This window comes from Centroberyx affinis, unplaced genomic scaffold (assembly GCF_046629955.1).
Source record: "Centroberyx affinis isolate AG114_WGS23_722 - 3 ecotype Tasmania unplaced genomic scaffold, CSIRO-AGI_Caff_v1 ptg000632l_1, whole genome shotgun sequence".
NCBI lineage: Eukaryota > Metazoa > Chordata > Actinopteri > Beryciformes > Berycidae > Centroberyx > Centroberyx affinis.
This window is the reverse complement of record NW_027279259.1, coordinates 195,901-212,097: the sequence shown is the minus strand read 5'-3', so window position 1 is coordinate 212,097 and position 16,197 is coordinate 195,901. Positions and strand designations below refer to the sequence as shown.

Here is a 16,197-nt window from a genome sequence, read left to right as displayed (position 1 = left end):
TTTACTTCACAGTTTTAGCACTTTTCCCGCACTGCATCGTCATATAACAACATGAACAACATATTCTCTTCCCCATGCCCTCCTGGGAGCTGTGATGTTTACCTTCCCCATGTTGGCCGGTTTGCCTGTGCCTTGCCCTGTGTGGTCCATCCAGCTCTTTGAAGACTCCCACCTGTCACATATATAGTGAATGTGAAATGCAGACTCTGCATGTGTCATTCATATTGTAATAGCCGGCGATCCTTTGTGTCCTCCTGAAGAGATGGTTATGAGTTATGTTTTTACAGGTGAGAGCTGGCAGGATGTTTGGGATTGGGCAGGAGGTCTTTGTATGAAGCTCAACAGATAGAGCTGCTGTCTTTTTCATCAGTGTCCTGGGTAGAGCTTTTGTACAATTCAGAAAATTAGGTCATACTCCTTTTTTTCTGGTTTATATTCTCACCCAAACAGCCATGAGCCAAAGCTCTATGGCTGATCCAAGTATAATTTTAGGTCTTTGTGTGGATATTTTTTCTTTTGCCTGCCTAAATATTGCTCTTCGACTCTAATTATATGAAGAGAAATATATGGATCAATGAGAAATTAGCATTTTGAGACTTTCTCATCCCAGTATACTCAGTCTCCTAGTTTGTTTTCAATGCCCACCAACAATTCAAGATACATTTAAAATCATTCAGTTTGGCCTTACACTGTTTACTACATTGTTTAATTTTTCTCTTCATATTTAATTTCATAAATTTGATCTGAAACTGTCTTCTCAGATTTTTTTTTTTTTTTTTTTACAACAATTTCTAGTAAAATTTGGTTCATGTGTTTCATATTTAAAGATAGTAATATCACTATTAGAACAGGAATTCAGATATGCTAATTCTGTACCATACCATCCACAAGATCAGCATATTGTGAGAGAAATCATAATATTAAACTTACATTAACCTATTACTATCTCAATATAGTACAACTGACTAGTAGTGGCCCTTATTGTCAACAGTATATTATGTTAATGTTTTAACTACAATTTCAACTCTATATATTCTCTTACCCACTGCCCTCTGGTGGATGTGTTCAGTGATGCCATCATTATGTCTTATCTAAAGAAGTGCAGATATAACTGCTCTTTACTTAAATGATTCATCATTGGTTAAAAGGTAATAATTTAAAAAAATGATTTGAAATGTTAAAATCCTAAGCAATGCTGGCTGAATTCAACGCATAATGATCCCTACATTCATTTGTAGTGGATTTCTTCCATGTGATTTGGAAACCTGATTTCCAAAACAATGTAAAGGTTTTCAGTGTGCACACTACAAAGTCTGTGGTTTTATTTTGTTTTGTTTGGGGTTTTTTTTAACTGAATTATATCATCGTGTAGCCATTAAAAGTGGATTGAGTGAGAGGTGGACTGCGGAAAGACCTTTCTTCAACACTGTAATAGATAACGCTTGACTCTCGGTGTGGTAAGTGTCAGCACTGCCAGTATTTTATTCAAGCCTCTGATCAGAGCCAGGATGTCAGACCACGACCCCATCACATCCACACCGGAGAACGTGCCCTCCAAACGCAGAGAGCAAGAACAAAACTGAATACACTTGAGCACTGACACCATTTTATTCAGCGTGTGGAACAAGGCAAAGAGCAGACATTTCACGAGAACTGTTCTGTCTTTAGAGATCCATGATGCGCCTGATGGAGCCGATCCTGGGGCTCATGCCGCTCCAGTCGCTGTACCTCCTGTACTCGCCGGGCCTCAGGTAGTAGTGACGGCCTCTGTAGTGGGGCTGCTCGTACATCAGCCAGTGGCCGTCCATCACGTTGCAGGAGTTGAAGTCAGACATGCGGAAGCGGTCCATGCAGTTGGGGCAGTCGTCCATCAGCTCATTCATCTGACCTCCCATGTCGAAACGCTCGTACAGCCTCATCCTGAAGTTGCCACGGTGCTAATGTGGGCAGGGAAAGGTCACAGGGTCACTTTACAGCGAGGACCATGTTCAAACATCTGGCAATGTCATTCAGACTTACAAATCTCATAATTTTGCCTCATTAGTAAATACATGAGAGTTTTGTTCTAAAATTAGATAAAAATTACATTGAACCTTACACTCACTGTGGAATGTTACTACAGTTAATGGTGGACTTTTGTTATAAAACTGTGTTATATCTTGAACAAAGAGTCATGCATTTTAGGTAACAGTTTTTTTCTAAACAGATATGAAGCCTTTTTTTCCTTCATTTATCTACAGCACCTGCAGTTACACAAGAATCCCTGAAAAACCCTGCACCACTTGTGATAGACTTAGATCAATCCCTGGACTGTGAGACTATATTTGACTGATATTTGTCCAATATAATGTGTATTATATTGACAAAGATTAGTTAACACTGTTATAAGAGGCCTTACCATGGGGATCATGCGGCAGGACCTGACGCAGTCACTCATGTTCATCATGCGCATGTAGTCGGAGTACTCTCCCCTCCTCATGAAGAACTGGTTTCCCATGTAGTTGGTGCGGTCGTAGATCATGAACATGCCACTCTCCACCCTGATGGACTGGCAGCGGTTGAACATGGAGTGCAGGTCAGCGCAGTCACTCATGCACTCATAGTGACGGCCTCCAAAGTTCCTGTCCTCGTAGAAGATGATCTGATGGAGCGAGGAGGCAAAATGAGGCAACACATCACAATTAGCTCATTTTTGAAAGGAACATCAGAAAGGTACATCAGTTTGTGGACATTTGACGTTTGTCTTCTTTTGTAATGTAAAAAAAAAAAAAGAGGATTAAACACAAACCTTTCCCATCATGGTTGCTGCTGTTGGTTGAGCTGCTCGCTGTGCTTCTGCCATGAAGTAGAGGTCATCTTTATATACTTTACCCTGAGGGCACAGGTGCTACCGTATGTGTTGTTATTCAAATGAGGCCTGGTGTCAGCAGAAACTCTACAGGAGTCTTCCCACTCCTGTTTGTCATGTCCTCTGTCATGGTTTACAGACACAGCTCAGCTTCCAGCAAGAGCCACAGCATTGACAGGCACTGGAAAGGTCAGTGGCACTGTGACGTAATCAGATTCATATATAGGAAACTAAATGTACTGTATACATACAATGTATGTATACATTAGCAAATAAATGTATACGTAAATAACTGTGTACGTTACTAGTACTTAGTGCTTGAGTGCGGTGGACTAGTCAAGATTTGTAACTGCATACATTAGTTTATAGATATGTTCTATAGCAAATACAAAGATGGTTGGTATTGGTATAATAACTCCAGTCATATATTGGTCATATACTGTAGGTTCATGATTAGAATGTGGTGAGAAAAGTTTGGTTTCACTTACTTACACAAAGTTATTAAATCTATTTGTATTTCTGTGTCACACAAAAGAATTCCTTCTATTCAAATAAATGGAAAATAAGGAAAATGTGACATTCTGGGATGCTTGTGTGGCCCCTTTGACCGTTCAGAAACTTTGCAAACAAGCCATTTTTCCCATGTGGTCTTGTGTTGTGTTGTAGTGTGGAGGTTGTGTCCTTTCAGCATTGAACCTTGGGTGACCCTGACCTACCAAAGGACAAAGGTGCCCCAGCAGTGTCAGAGCAGACTAATTCATCACCAGATTTGTACAAAAAAAAAAAACCTTAGAGAAACCTTAGGCCTACTATTGAAATATCAGGCACTTTTACTGGATAGTAAAAGATAAAACAATAAAATCATAATTATATTCATACTGATACTTCATCCATAGAATATTAATCTGGTCTGGTATTTTGAAAACCGTCTCTTTATGAATCCATCAGCTGAATCAGTCAATACCAGAATGTTTATTCACAAAAAGACAAAATAGTTTACAATAGATCAATTTATTCAGAGTCACTTTAAAACCATGTCATATTCATAAACCCAGGTCCCTTTAGCATGGCCAAAATTAAACATCCCACTCCTGTATTCTATCATATAATAAAGACACATTATTTTATTAACAGTGTCCACATAGAGATGTTTTTTAAAGGAGGCAGAAGGTGTTTGTAATGAAATTGAAACTTAACTAAAATTCAAGATTTTTTTATCAAAAGATCCAACTCAGATTCATGGTTAAAAATCAGTGATTCTACGGAAGGAGCCAGTGGTGGCGCAGGTGGCGCCCCAGTCACTGAACTTGCGGTACTCTCCGGGCCTCATGAAGTACTGGCGGCCGCGGTAGTTGGAATGCTCGTACAAGGTCCAGTAGCCCTCCATGACGTTGCAGGAGTAGATGTCACGGCTGCGGAATTGGTCCTGGACCGACTCGCAGTCGTCGCTGAACTCCATCATCTGGCCCTGGAAGTTGGGCCGTTCGTAGATGCGCATGCGATAAGGGCCTTCGCTGGTCTGGAGAAATACGGAGAAGTACGGTATATGATTAGGTATATCAGTGCAAGGGGTTCTTCAGTGTTCGCTTTCCCTTTTCCGCTCCAATTCCTCCACTACATCTCTCCATAGGTGTCTACAATAGCTTATCTATTGTGTAATTCAGACCTTCCACTTGAACCAGAATGGTCTACTTTCATATCTCATATATGCTGGGGAGACGTTGCTCTGAAGCGCTGAATAATTATCCTTCATTATCTTCATTATCCTCATCATCTAAACATTCATATTTGGAATTTAAGGCCTGCACAATATCTAACCTAAAATCACCCCTAGTTCAATTATATCCATCAAGTCCTCCTGAACTTGAAAGTGTCTAGTGTCTAGTTAGTGAAGCCAACAGGCTACTCACATAAGAGAAGGTACGGCAGGAGCGGATGGAGTCGTTGTAGCCCATCCAGCGCTGGTAGTCGGGGTACTCCCCCCTGGTCAGGACATACTGGTAGCCGGTGTAGTTGGGCCTCTCGTACAGCACCCAGCAGCCGCTGTCCACCTTGATGGAGTTGCAGCGGCTGAAGTGCGGGTGCATGTCGGGGCAGTCTGTGTCGCACTCATAGGAGCGACCCTGGAAGTTTTTATCCTCATAAAAAGTGATCTAGGTGCAGAAGAGCAGGCAGGAGGGAATAAATATGTAGCTTGTTATACTGTGATAACAAGCTCAAGAGATGAAGAACCATAATCAAGTCATGATTGATGCAGTGTTAAGTTATGTCGGTGCTTTATAATCTGTAAAGACACCCGAATTTACAGACTTATATCATCTTTGTGTTTTGTCTTTTAACATGCATTAAACACATAACTTTAACTAACATGAAGGCAATGTAAGACACCAAGAAAGTGATAACAAGCCCTAGATGACTTGATGCCAGTCTTAACTACTCCTGACACTATTCCTTCTATATTTGCACCAGTGTGTGGTAACAATACAGTATAAGCAGTTAGTTGCTCTGGGCATGAGTGGCAGCTAAATGCCTAGAATGCAAACATGATATAAATGTAGTTACATTACAGTTAGAGCAATTTGTTACATTGCTGCCTTGGTCAGAGATCTGAACAGTGTACAGTTTACATTGCTGCATGTACTGCATTGGTTAAGGTTATAGGTTTTGCCAATTATTTTTTTTAAGGATTAGGGAAGACAGATACAGACAGATAACGAGACAACGCAGTCTTACCTTACTACTCATCCTGCCTTGTGCTGGAGCCAGTCCCGATGCAAAATGGTGGTCTCACAAAGCAGGACCAGAGCCCCACTATATAAACCTCAATCAAAGGGTTAGTAGATCCCACTTTAGTTGTTAGTTCAATGAACGGGGATTTGACACCCTGGTTTCGCTGCCAAAAGTCTTGATCCAGGGCATACAGTAAAAAACCCTGATTCATCAGCACAAAAGTCCTAGCAGGCAAATTACTGACCCTCCATGCCCTCTTTATTGATATGGACGTCGGAGAGAGACGTACTTTATCCACTAATCCATCAAACTGGATTAATCTTTCCACATAGAATGTCAGAAGTCATCACAAAACAACATGGCCTTTGACTATTTGGTAAACAGAGAAAGGGTGGCAAAAGAATATATTGAGTGGCCGGGCAGAAAATATCAATGTCTGTGTATTAATAACAAGGAAATAGTCCTGCAGTGTGGTTAGTGATACCACAATAAACATCATTATTACAGGTAATCAGCCACTACAACCACCATCATCTTTATTGCCATCATCATCAACTGTTAATGACAGCAAAATAGTGCAAAATAAATAAATAACATCACTTTTTCATTATCAAACACATCTAAACACTGAAAAGTTAAATTACTGCTATAGATATCATTCAGTTATCAAGTGAACACCAAACACTACACTGCTGGAACTGGTGACCATCTTCAACAGTAAAACCATACTACTGGCTGAGGAAATACTAGAGGACTGCAGCTTCAGTCCTGCAGGGACTCTTGTGAACCTTCATAGTGTTCAGTTCTATTCTCATGGCACTCGCCGCTGTCCTGTGAGTGAGACAGAGGGGCAGGAGGTGGGGTGTTGGGTAGAGATGAGGTCTGGTTTAGATACACAGGGGGGCAGTAGAGGCCTTTCATTCACTTTTTAAACCACTAAGGCGAAGTTCTCAAAACTTCCATTCATTTGCAAAACATATTTTAATGATGTTTAATAATGAATTTGTTATGGTAAAACTTCCATCCCATTACTTTAAAATTTGCTTCTAATCTGAAATGTTGTTTATGCAGCTAATATAAAAATGATGAAAGATGACTACTGCAGAAATTAGTTCTGGGTATTAATTATAAATATATGATGCTACTCACACTGAGGAAGGAGTGAGATGAGGAGGAAGAAGATGAAGATTGCACTGAGGATCTACGTTCAGCAGGGGCGGTCGCCTTAAACCTCTCAGAGAGCCACCTTTTCAACTTCTGACCTAGGATTAAACAAACAAAAAGACAGCAGCATCAGAAGAGAGTTTGTGAAGGTTCCTGAAATTATTGTGATACGTCCACATGGTAACACAAGATATTTGTGTGGACGTGTTAATGAATAGACACACACATTCACACACTTACTGTGCTTCCTGGAGTGGTCCACAGCCTTGTAAGAGCCCAGCATGGCAAATGGATGGTAGGATAGGGTGAAGGGATGGACAATGGCGCTCTAAGGCGGAAAAAAGGAAAAGAAAGATTGTGTAGAATGAGCCATGTAACCAACATTTATATCATGAAGGTTGTAGATTGAAAAAGTTTCATTTTAAAATTACAAAAGTAAATGTGATACTAAAACAATGACAGCCGGATCCACGACTGTGTACAGAATCATACAGAGTCCTCAGAATAATATCCTATTAATATTTCATCTGTTACTGGTTCACATGGACCTCAGTTTGAAACCTTAGCCAGGACACATGTTGTACAGTGTACCTTGGAGTGCTGAGTGGGGTGTGAGGCAGATGGTTTACAGCTATACAGAGCTAAGATTTCCTCCACCGGCAGGCTATTCTGGAGCAGGAAAAAGGTGCAAAGGTTAGAGAGCGGTCATACAAAAACCATTAAATCATAGCCGTTTAGTCAGTAAACATCTGGCATCTGCCTCAAGTCACAACTGAGGAAGGCTTTGGAGATTCTAAGTTGACTGGGAAGATATTTAATCTGAATGGGACCACCTGGTTTAATAAAAGCTGAATACATATATGAAATTCTCTCACCAGGATCATCCCAGCAAAGGAGGACAAGATCATAGCTTCCCGCTCCAGGTGGTTGGGATACTGGTCACTCACTGAACTGCTTGCTGCTCCACTGTGGCAGAGGGGAAAGGGAGGAGTAGTCACTTGGGTAACACTTTATAATAACCATCATTAATAAATGGTACAATATATCATTTATAAACAAATTATTTTATATTACACAAACTAATGATAAAATAACATAAATTATAGCATTACTAATAATTAGTAAACATTATTAATGATCATTTCATTGTTTGTTAACAGTAAAATAACTATTAACTAAAGTTTAATTAACTATCAATTTACCATTTATTAATGATGGTTATTATAAAGTGTTACCGTCACTTGATACAGCTTCTTGTAAACAGTGTGGATTAAAACAATTGGGGCCAAGATCATGGCATTCAACAACCTCTACTTTCAGCTCCAACATAATAACGAGGCCATCGTCTTAATAGACCAATAAAAGCATCCCTTTTTCAAGTGCAGTATATAATGTAAAGCCCCAAAGGCATGTAAACTGTAGTCTATATCTATAAAAGGACAAGCAGCTTACATGATGTCTCTGTCAAGCGCATCCTGTCCTTCTTCCTTGTCCAACCACCAAAGGGCAACAGTAATGGCAAGGTCATAATGAGCCTGTAACATGCACACACACAAATACATAGGCAGACACACCCAATATATGTACTTTTTTTTTTTTTTTTTACCAACTCTGCTTCAGATAAGTGAAATCCTGTCAACGCAATGTAATGTTCTATTTCTGATCTTTTACCAGGTCATCCAGTATTGTGGAGGTCCCCTTCCCCTTGGGGTCAAAGGCATTCTCTCTGAGCTTCTGCCCAATGTAATCAGCACTGTTCAAATTAGAAAACAGGTGCACAAGTCAACGTTTTAAAAAGACACATCATAGCCACATTGTTTTCTAACGATCTTTGGGCTTTAACATCCACTCACAGAAGGGCCTCGACGTCTCTTTTCAATCGCCTTGCCTCCATTTTCTGAATAAATGCTATTCATCTATGACTCCTGTAAAGAAAAAAAATGTCTATATATTCATGAGGATAGTGACTGGAAATTGAGTAGAGGAAAGCCTGTGAAACCAATAGATGTTATGGTGGCAGAGTAGGTCAGCTTGCATAACCATTGTTGAGGGGTTAATTTACTACTAAGGACGCAGTGCAGTGTAGTCAGGACATGAACCTGACACCTGTGAGGGCCCACACACACAGCTACCAAGAAATGCAATAAGGTAACTGTACTGTTGTTAAAATAAACATATAGGTCCTATGGAATTAAATTAAGCCTCAGAAATAAATGTTCATAATTTGCTGGTGAAGCAGTTAGCCTACGGCACATCGAAAAAAGAATCCATCTCCTGTACAATATAATTACATAATAACAATGCAATTTACAATAATCTCAGAGAAAATATATTCTTTATTCCATTTAAAAATGGGAAGACCTTACAAAAAATAGGATTGTCCCATGAAAGATAGGATAACTTGAACATGAACCAGTAAGCTTCTGTACTCACCATACAATTCTGTATGACCAGCAACTGTTGCACACCAAAGACAGTAGGTCACGGTACTTCAATTCACATGAAAATACAAAATCCTAAACATGGTTGACTGTAGTCAAGCTAGACTGCAGCTGGCAGTCTTTCTAGGGAGCACCCGCCTTCAAAAGCTATGTGGACCCAAGAGAAAAGACTTCTCAGGTGAACAGCCTGGACTGAATAATTTATGCCCCACCTCCTGTCAATCTCTCTAACAATTACCAACCACACAACACTGGGAAACAGGCAGAACACTGGTCATCAGAAAACACACATTCATCTTAATGTTTGTCATGTTATGTGCGCATATTGCAGGTGCAAAAACAAACATGCACAATCTTTTCCCAGTCTAGAAAATGGGATTGCCAGCAAACACATTTGTTAGTTTTACTAATGAACAAGTCTTTATTCAAGCATAAAAGAAAAGCAATGAGTTAAAACAAACCAAGTAAAATATATCAATCCACAAAGAGAGAGCTCTCTAAGTTTGGCCTGTCAAGGGTCTTCTTCTGTTTCTTCTTTTTGCCGTCCTTAAATATTGGTGAACTCAGGAACTTGGTATCAGTGTACTTGTCTCCACGCCTCATTTTACTGTTTTAAATTTAAAAAAATTAAAACAAATTATTATTCCAGGAATGCATTTTTGCTGCTGGCTTGTAAAATTATCATTATTACCATCATCATTGGTAAATACAAAAAACAACAACACTCTGAAAAACGAGTTTAGGACACTGTTTATAGTGTAGAGGTCCTCACCAGTTGAGGGTCGGCTCCTTGTAACTGACTTGAGCATTACGTCTCCTTGTTTGCCTTTGACTTCCGTTACCTGGGGTTGTAAAGGTGTTGGTCAGCGATGTTAAGACTCTTCCTGCTACAACACACAAAATAAAGGAATAAACAGCTTTGCCTTTTAGAATTAAGCACTACAAATAGTCCCAACAAATAAACAGACAAATAATGCACTAGTTCACAAATATCTGCAAATAAAATCTAAAATTCATCCATATCAACACTCAGCCATGTGGAAAGAGAAACAATATATAGGATACCACACCTGGAGAGGCTTCAGCTGTGATTGCAGCAGGCTCCTCAAACACTGCCACCCTGCCTGAGGTCACCCTCTTGGGACTCGAAACCAGGCTGTCGAGTTCAGTGTCAGCGGCGCTGACATCCATGGCCACCCATGGCGGCATCTCATCCATTAGCAGGTCTCTCATATTCTGATGAACTGCCTCACCACTGGCGTCTACTGTGTGACTATAGGCCAACGACACATTAGAGGTCCTCAAATTGTTTGAGAATGAAACTCCATCTTGAGTTTTGCGACTAGAGACAACAAACGTCTCCCTTTTTTGTCTAAAGGAATCAGGTGGATTTGTAGCTTGTGTGGGTGTATGTAGCTTGTATGTCTCTCTGTGCCGTTTTGGCTTCTGATCCATCCTGGGCTTTGAGTTTGTGGGTTTGGAAGTAAATAAATGTTCATAGATTTCATCCTTCTCATTCATGTCAGAATGTGACTCAACCACTTGTAAAACTTCCCCTTCTCCTTTATTTGCAATGTTAATATTGTCCATGCATGCACTGGCATGGAGGGGTAAGGTGTCACTGGGGTGCTGAGGATAATATGCACCATCCTGAGGCCTAAATCCTTGGGTGCTATGACTACGTTTCTTCTTCTTTTTCTTGTCATTTGAAGAGTCAACAGACTCCTCCCTCTGTGTGGCTTTCCTCTTGCTGGTTCGGCCTGTTTTCTCTCTCCTGTCCTTTTTAGGTCTCTCAAACTCTGTGACTGTAGTAGACTCACTACCCAATGGAAGCATTTCATGGTTATGATTGCTACTAAATTCCTCTGGAATGTCTCCTTGCTCCTGAGTGGCCACCCAAGGACGCTTATAGAAGCTCGGTGTTTCCACAACAAACTCTCCATCGCTGTGTCTTGTGTCAGGGCAACTGTGTTGATTTGGTTCAGAAAGCTGCCTCACCACATTTGCATCCATAACTGCTGGCGATTCTTCTGCCACCCAGTTGTATCCTGTGGCAGGAGCAAAGATCTGCTCTATAGCACCGACTTCTGATGATGCGCTGTTTGATGCGGAGCTATCCCTGGTCACCGAGATAACAAATGTCTCTCTGCATCTTGTTCTGTGCTTCCCTCCAGAATCTGTAGGAGTCTGTATTTTGCTCTGAGGTTTGTTGCCACTGAGCGAAAGACAGCACACATGTTCTGACTCTAGCAATGTGACATTATCATCTGCGCAAGCCAGGAACTCTTTGTGTAATTGCTGGTCTTGGCATGCTTCGTATTCTCCCTTATTTTCTTCTTCCAGTTCATCATCATGGTGATCTAAACTGAGTTGCAGAGTTTTAGACCTCTTTCTTTCACTGTGAGTTATTCTCCTGTCTTTTTCACAAGATGGCAAATCACTTGAGATGACAAAAGTTTTCCTTGTGACTGACTGGTCTGTCTTTGAAACTAAAGAATTCTTCTTGCATTTAGTCTTGGACCTTGCCTCTTCTGGAATATCTTTCTCTGATGAGAATTTCACACTATCTTTGCCTTTCGAGCACTGAATTACTGGGTCCATAAAATAATCATCCTGCTCAGGTAAGACAATGTTATGGCACTGTGACTTTGACTTGGCAGGGTCACATGATTTGACAATCTCCTTCGATGTTTTCTGACGGTTGCAAGCCTCAGAATTGTTCAATTTGGGATTACGAGAGGTAATATTAGTTCTACTTTGTGCATTGTGTGGCTGAAGCTTAATGATGTCAGTGTCTGTAAAGGCCTCCTGTGCAAGGTTGTCTGCCTGTAACAAAGTGACAGTGGGTGCACTTTGCATCTCAGTCAACCCAGAATCTGCAGACTTCCGATTCTCATCCCCACTAACTTGTTCCTTATTCTTTTTGTCTTCCTTCACTGCCTTCACAACTGCTACATTTTTCGTATGTGTGTTTTTCTTCCTTTTCAGTTTGCTAGAGCTACCGTTTTCTTTGCCCTTGGTTTCCACAGTGACTATTTCAGTAGCATTACTTAGAGTCATCTCCATCATTGTGTTCAGAAGCATAGTCTTTTGTCCGTTATCATGCTCTGGCTCAGTCGCCATAACTGAGCTGCTGGGATGATAAACGACATCATCAGAAACAGACGGCTGTGGCTTTTCCGATGTTTTGTCAACTGAGGGGGTATGACCGTTCTGAAGACAGGGGACTGAGTTAATATCAAATAGGGACTGAGAGAATATCTTTGACAACCTCTCTACTTCATCCCTTAGGCTGCTAGACTGGCAGGATGTTCTTGTCGGGATAGCTTGCTTATGTGGACTCAAAGGCCTTTCCATATCATTTGTGGTATCTGCGAAGAAAAGATGTGAAAAATAGAACATTTTAGTCAACATTGCATCTGTATATTAAGGCAGAAAATAATGTGAAAGTAATTGATTATAAAAATTCAAAACTTATATTCTCATACCTTTACAAGTATGACTGGACTTGCTGGGTCGGCTCTGGATACCTACAATGTTTGTAGAGGTGTCTTTCTCAGATGGGTCCATTGTTGTCTGTTTAGTGGGACACATCTCATCCCTTGAAAGTTCTGGCTGAGGAGGTAACTGAACTGTAGGCCTACATACGGGAGTTGCGGAGAGGGAGAGGGAGAGAGAGAGAGAGAGAGAGAGAGAGAGAGAGAGAGAGAGAGAGAGAGAGAGAGAGAGAGAGAGAGAGAGAGAGAGAGAGAGAGAGAAGAGAGAGAGAGAAAGAGAAAGATTAATTCAAAAACATAAAAACTGCGCTTGGTCCAAAAGCACATATCTAGCCGAGATATTTCCTCACCTTTCCATCTGCATATTATCATTGGTGTCGACAGATTGTCTGTTGTAGTTATCAGACAGTTCAGATAGATCCTATAGGAAATAATCACAATCATAGACTTTAGACTCTGGTTCTGCTGACTGCATTTTCTGACATTTTCATATCCTGAGAGACTTGACAGACAACTCAGACATGCCACAGACAAAGAATAATATGTTGATACATATTGAGAGGCATCCTCACAAATTCAGAAGAGAAAAGGTCAGCCATCCTGCCCAAGTGATGCAGAGTGTTGCTACGGAGGTCTTTCAGGATGAGGAGCTGTGAGAGAACAAAGTAATGAATTACAACCAATTCAGCAAGAGTAGATGTCTTAGACTGTTGGGAACAGACCAACCAGTTTCCTGTGCTTGTATCTCCTGGAGGCCAGCTCGAAGCACAGAGCCTCCACTTGCTTCTGCAGGTACACAGCGTCCATCTCCAGCTGCCTGCTCCTCTCCTTCTGGGTCTGCAAGGCAACAGCTAAGTCCTTGTTGTTGGTCTTCAGAGAGACCTTGAAGAAGGAGGAGGTGTCTGGTGTGGGCATGAAGAAGCACCACAGAATTAATTCACGGTATATGAGAATTACTTCACGTTTTGTCTGCCTGCAGCCAAACAATGTCTGAAAACCATGAAGCCTCTCTTTGTAGTACAACACAGTGGAAGAATGCAAAGCACAAACTCTGCTCATAATGTGTATCTGTATCTAAGTGAATGACAAACTCACTGAGCATCTTATTCTTGATCTTTGAGGCCGCAGCCGAAGTCTGCTTGGAGGCCTTTGAGGGTATCATATTTTTCCCAGCTAACATAGCCAAATGCAGGAAGAGTCGTGTGGGTGGGGAGATGAAGGAACTGAAAGAAAACACAGCTGTTAACTCTAGCAAACTAACGTCGCTTGTCTGGTATCCTGTAGCAATTAGATAACGTTAGGTTAGGCGGATGTGCCTGTCCAATTGGGTCAAATTGAAATTTCCATATGCATTGATAAGCCGAAAACTGGTTTGAATACCGTGTACTTACTATTAACGGGAGACCGTCGTCCAAATTCTGCGGTGAAAAGAGAGAAGCACGTTAGAGCGGGACGTGTCCGATAATGGACTTAACAGTGAACCACCTCTTGTATTTTCACAGTTAACATGCATTAGCTAACAAACTTCAAGTAGTAGAAGTAGTTAGCTAAATGTAGCTGGTGTTGTTGTTCTAATGTAACTACCTTAAATGTACGCTAACCTGTTTAACGCCGTTAGCTCCGCTCATTGATAACGACAAAAGACAAGAAAACTTAATGCGAACTTTCTAGCTGAACAATATGAAAACCCCACGCAGTCTCTATTTAAACATAAACAAAACCCCCGCCACTTCCGCTCAAATCTTCGGAGGCGTATCCTGGAAATTGACAGCCAATCACAAGGTAGGACAGAGGGAAGGCGGAAGAAGGGAAGGAAGGAGGGGAGGAACAATAGTAAAGTTTACTGTAAAGTACACTGTAAAACCAATGTGATATTTATAACATTCAAAATACTTAATAAAAATTAAAGCTAAAAAGCAACTACAAATATTGTATCTTATAATGATTAGATACATTCCCCAAATCATACCACAACAGATGAATAATATCAGATATCAAATATAATAATATCAGCCTATTTGCATTTAATAGCCTATGTCTGTGTCCTTTCTCAACTTCTGGAAGTTTTACTTTCTAGTCTTAATAGTATTCCGGTAAGCTGAATAGACATCACAGCAATACATTTCTGTGTTCAAGTGTATAACAAAGTCCCAGGCTACTATATGATTTCATGGTTTTCTGTGTGTGTGTGTGTGTGTGTGTGTGTGTGTGTGTGTGTGTGTGTGTGTGTGTTGGGTATCTGTGTGCAGAAAGGTTTAAGGAAACAGTGATTGTGCAGTCAAGTGACTTCCCTGTCAAATGCTATTAAATGTTTCATTAGACATTAGGTCTGTGAAAAACGGGGTCACTTTAGAATGAATGAGGCTGTGTCAGTTCCGTCATCTTGCAATCATTAACCTGCAACTCCTTTATTCATATAACACGACTGGACAGCTTTAGCTGGCACTTCTCTCTCGCATCTTTGACAGACACCACCAGATCAACACAATGCCAGGGAAGACAAAGTAGGCTACTCATAATTGGATTCTTAGGTGATTTTGATTTTGATCATGGACTCAGTGCGCACCTGGCTCCTGGCTCAAAATGGAGTACATAGGTAAACTTGGTCTCTCTCTCTTTTGACTGACTGAATAAGGCACTAACTATTCATAATAATAACTTTACTCATGCTGTCTTAACAAGGTGACAAACTAGGTATTGTAAAATGCCCAGTCTCTGCCGAGTAGAAATAGCTCGACTCGTAGTGATAATGTTAGCATAGTCATGTGTAACATCGTACCTGTTATAAAATCACTGTTAAGCACGACTGTGGCTATCGCTTATAACTAACAATGTTTAATCGACATCTCTGAGTGCTGCTGCTGCTGCCTTTTCTCGTGATCACAACAGTTCGATTTGGTTATGCTCTCGATTCGTCAGGCCTGTCTGTATATGGGAGTCGGCTTTTCGACACCAGTTCAGCTGTTTTACATGTCAAAGTCATTCATACAGTGATGCCGAAGACAGACAGTAAACTGGTAATTTAATGTTTTTGCTACAACAGCAGTTCGTTATTTTATGTGTCAACTGCTCCAAGTGTTGCGCTATTGCAGCCAGCCATCTAGCTAGCTAGTAAAGGAAGCTAACATTAGCTAGGCTATTTACAGTAGCTAACGTTGGTTGGCTAGCTAGTTACTGTATCTCTAGAGACAGTAGTTGCTGGCTAAACTAGCGGATAAAATAGTCTATATTTATGAATAGTTGTCTTCATATGGCTGTAAAATATGGTGAGATATCCCATGTGTTGAAATTTGATCAGGTTACATGCAAAAGTACCGGTAGTTAGCTTATCTAGTTCTAGTTTTCTTATGCTATTCAATTGCTAGCTAAGTTAGCCAACTTCATTTGGTAAAAATGATGATAGGCTGTCGGGGTCTTGAACGTCTTGCAAACTATCAGCGCATGTAAATATGGGGTGATGGTGAGATGCTATATTTCATCATCGGTTTTATAGTGTCACTGTCACTCCCGCTATGTG

The 16,197-nt window shown here is 40.7% G+C and overlaps 3 protein-coding genes and 2 long non-coding RNA genes across 5 annotated transcripts; all 5 read right to left on the bottom strand.

Moving 5' to 3' along the window:
* Positions 1–1,664: 1,664 nt before the first annotated feature.
* LOC139643586 (gamma-crystallin M3-like) lies at positions 1,665–2,800 on the bottom strand. The gene is made up of 3 exons (XM_071518773.1): positions 2,789–2,800; positions 2,399–2,641; positions 1,665–1,937 (listed from the first exon to the last, which is right to left on the bottom strand). The coding sequence occupies exons 1-3, from the start codon at positions 2,798–2,800 to the stop codon at positions 1,665–1,667; spliced, it is 528 nt and encodes a 175-aa protein (XP_071374874.1).
* Positions 2,801–4,020: 1,220 nt separating this feature from the next.
* On the bottom strand, positions 4,021–5,871 carry LOC139643584 (gamma-crystallin M2-like). Its single transcript, XM_071518772.1, has 3 exons — positions 5,582–5,871; positions 4,759–5,001; positions 4,021–4,367 (listed from the first exon to the last, which is right to left on the bottom strand). The coding sequence occupies exons 1-3, from the start codon at positions 5,591–5,593 to the stop codon at positions 4,092–4,094; spliced, it is 531 nt and encodes a 176-aa protein (XP_071374873.1). The 5' UTR covers positions 5,594–5,871; the 3' UTR covers positions 4,021–4,091.
* Positions 5,872–5,877: 6 nt separating this feature from the next.
* On the bottom strand, positions 5,878–8,636 carry LOC139643583 (uncharacterized protein C2orf80). The gene is made up of 8 exons (XM_071518771.1): positions 8,596–8,636; positions 8,414–8,495; positions 8,195–8,277; positions 7,618–7,708; positions 7,334–7,411; positions 6,983–7,070; positions 6,728–6,840; positions 5,878–6,409 (listed from the first exon to the last, which is right to left on the bottom strand). The coding sequence occupies exons 1-8, from the start codon at positions 8,634–8,636 to the stop codon at positions 6,341–6,343; spliced, it is 645 nt and encodes a 214-aa protein (XP_071374872.1). The 3' UTR covers positions 5,878–6,340.
* A 523-nt stretch (positions 8,637–9,159) lies between these two features.
* On the bottom strand, positions 9,160–10,975 carry LOC139643588 (uncharacterized). The gene is made up of 3 exons (XR_011695092.1): positions 10,254–10,975; positions 9,956–10,070; positions 9,160–9,790 (listed from the first exon to the last, which is right to left on the bottom strand). It is a non-coding gene; the product is annotated as an uncharacterized lncRNA (long non-coding RNA).
* Positions 10,976–13,042: 2,067 nt separating this feature from the next.
* LOC139643589 (uncharacterized) lies at positions 13,043–13,484 on the bottom strand. Its single transcript, XR_011695093.1, has 3 exons — positions 13,407–13,484; positions 13,253–13,330; positions 13,043–13,101 (listed from the first exon to the last, which is right to left on the bottom strand). It is a non-coding gene; the product is annotated as an uncharacterized lncRNA (long non-coding RNA).
* Between the last annotated feature and the right edge of the window lie 2,713 nt (positions 13,485–16,197).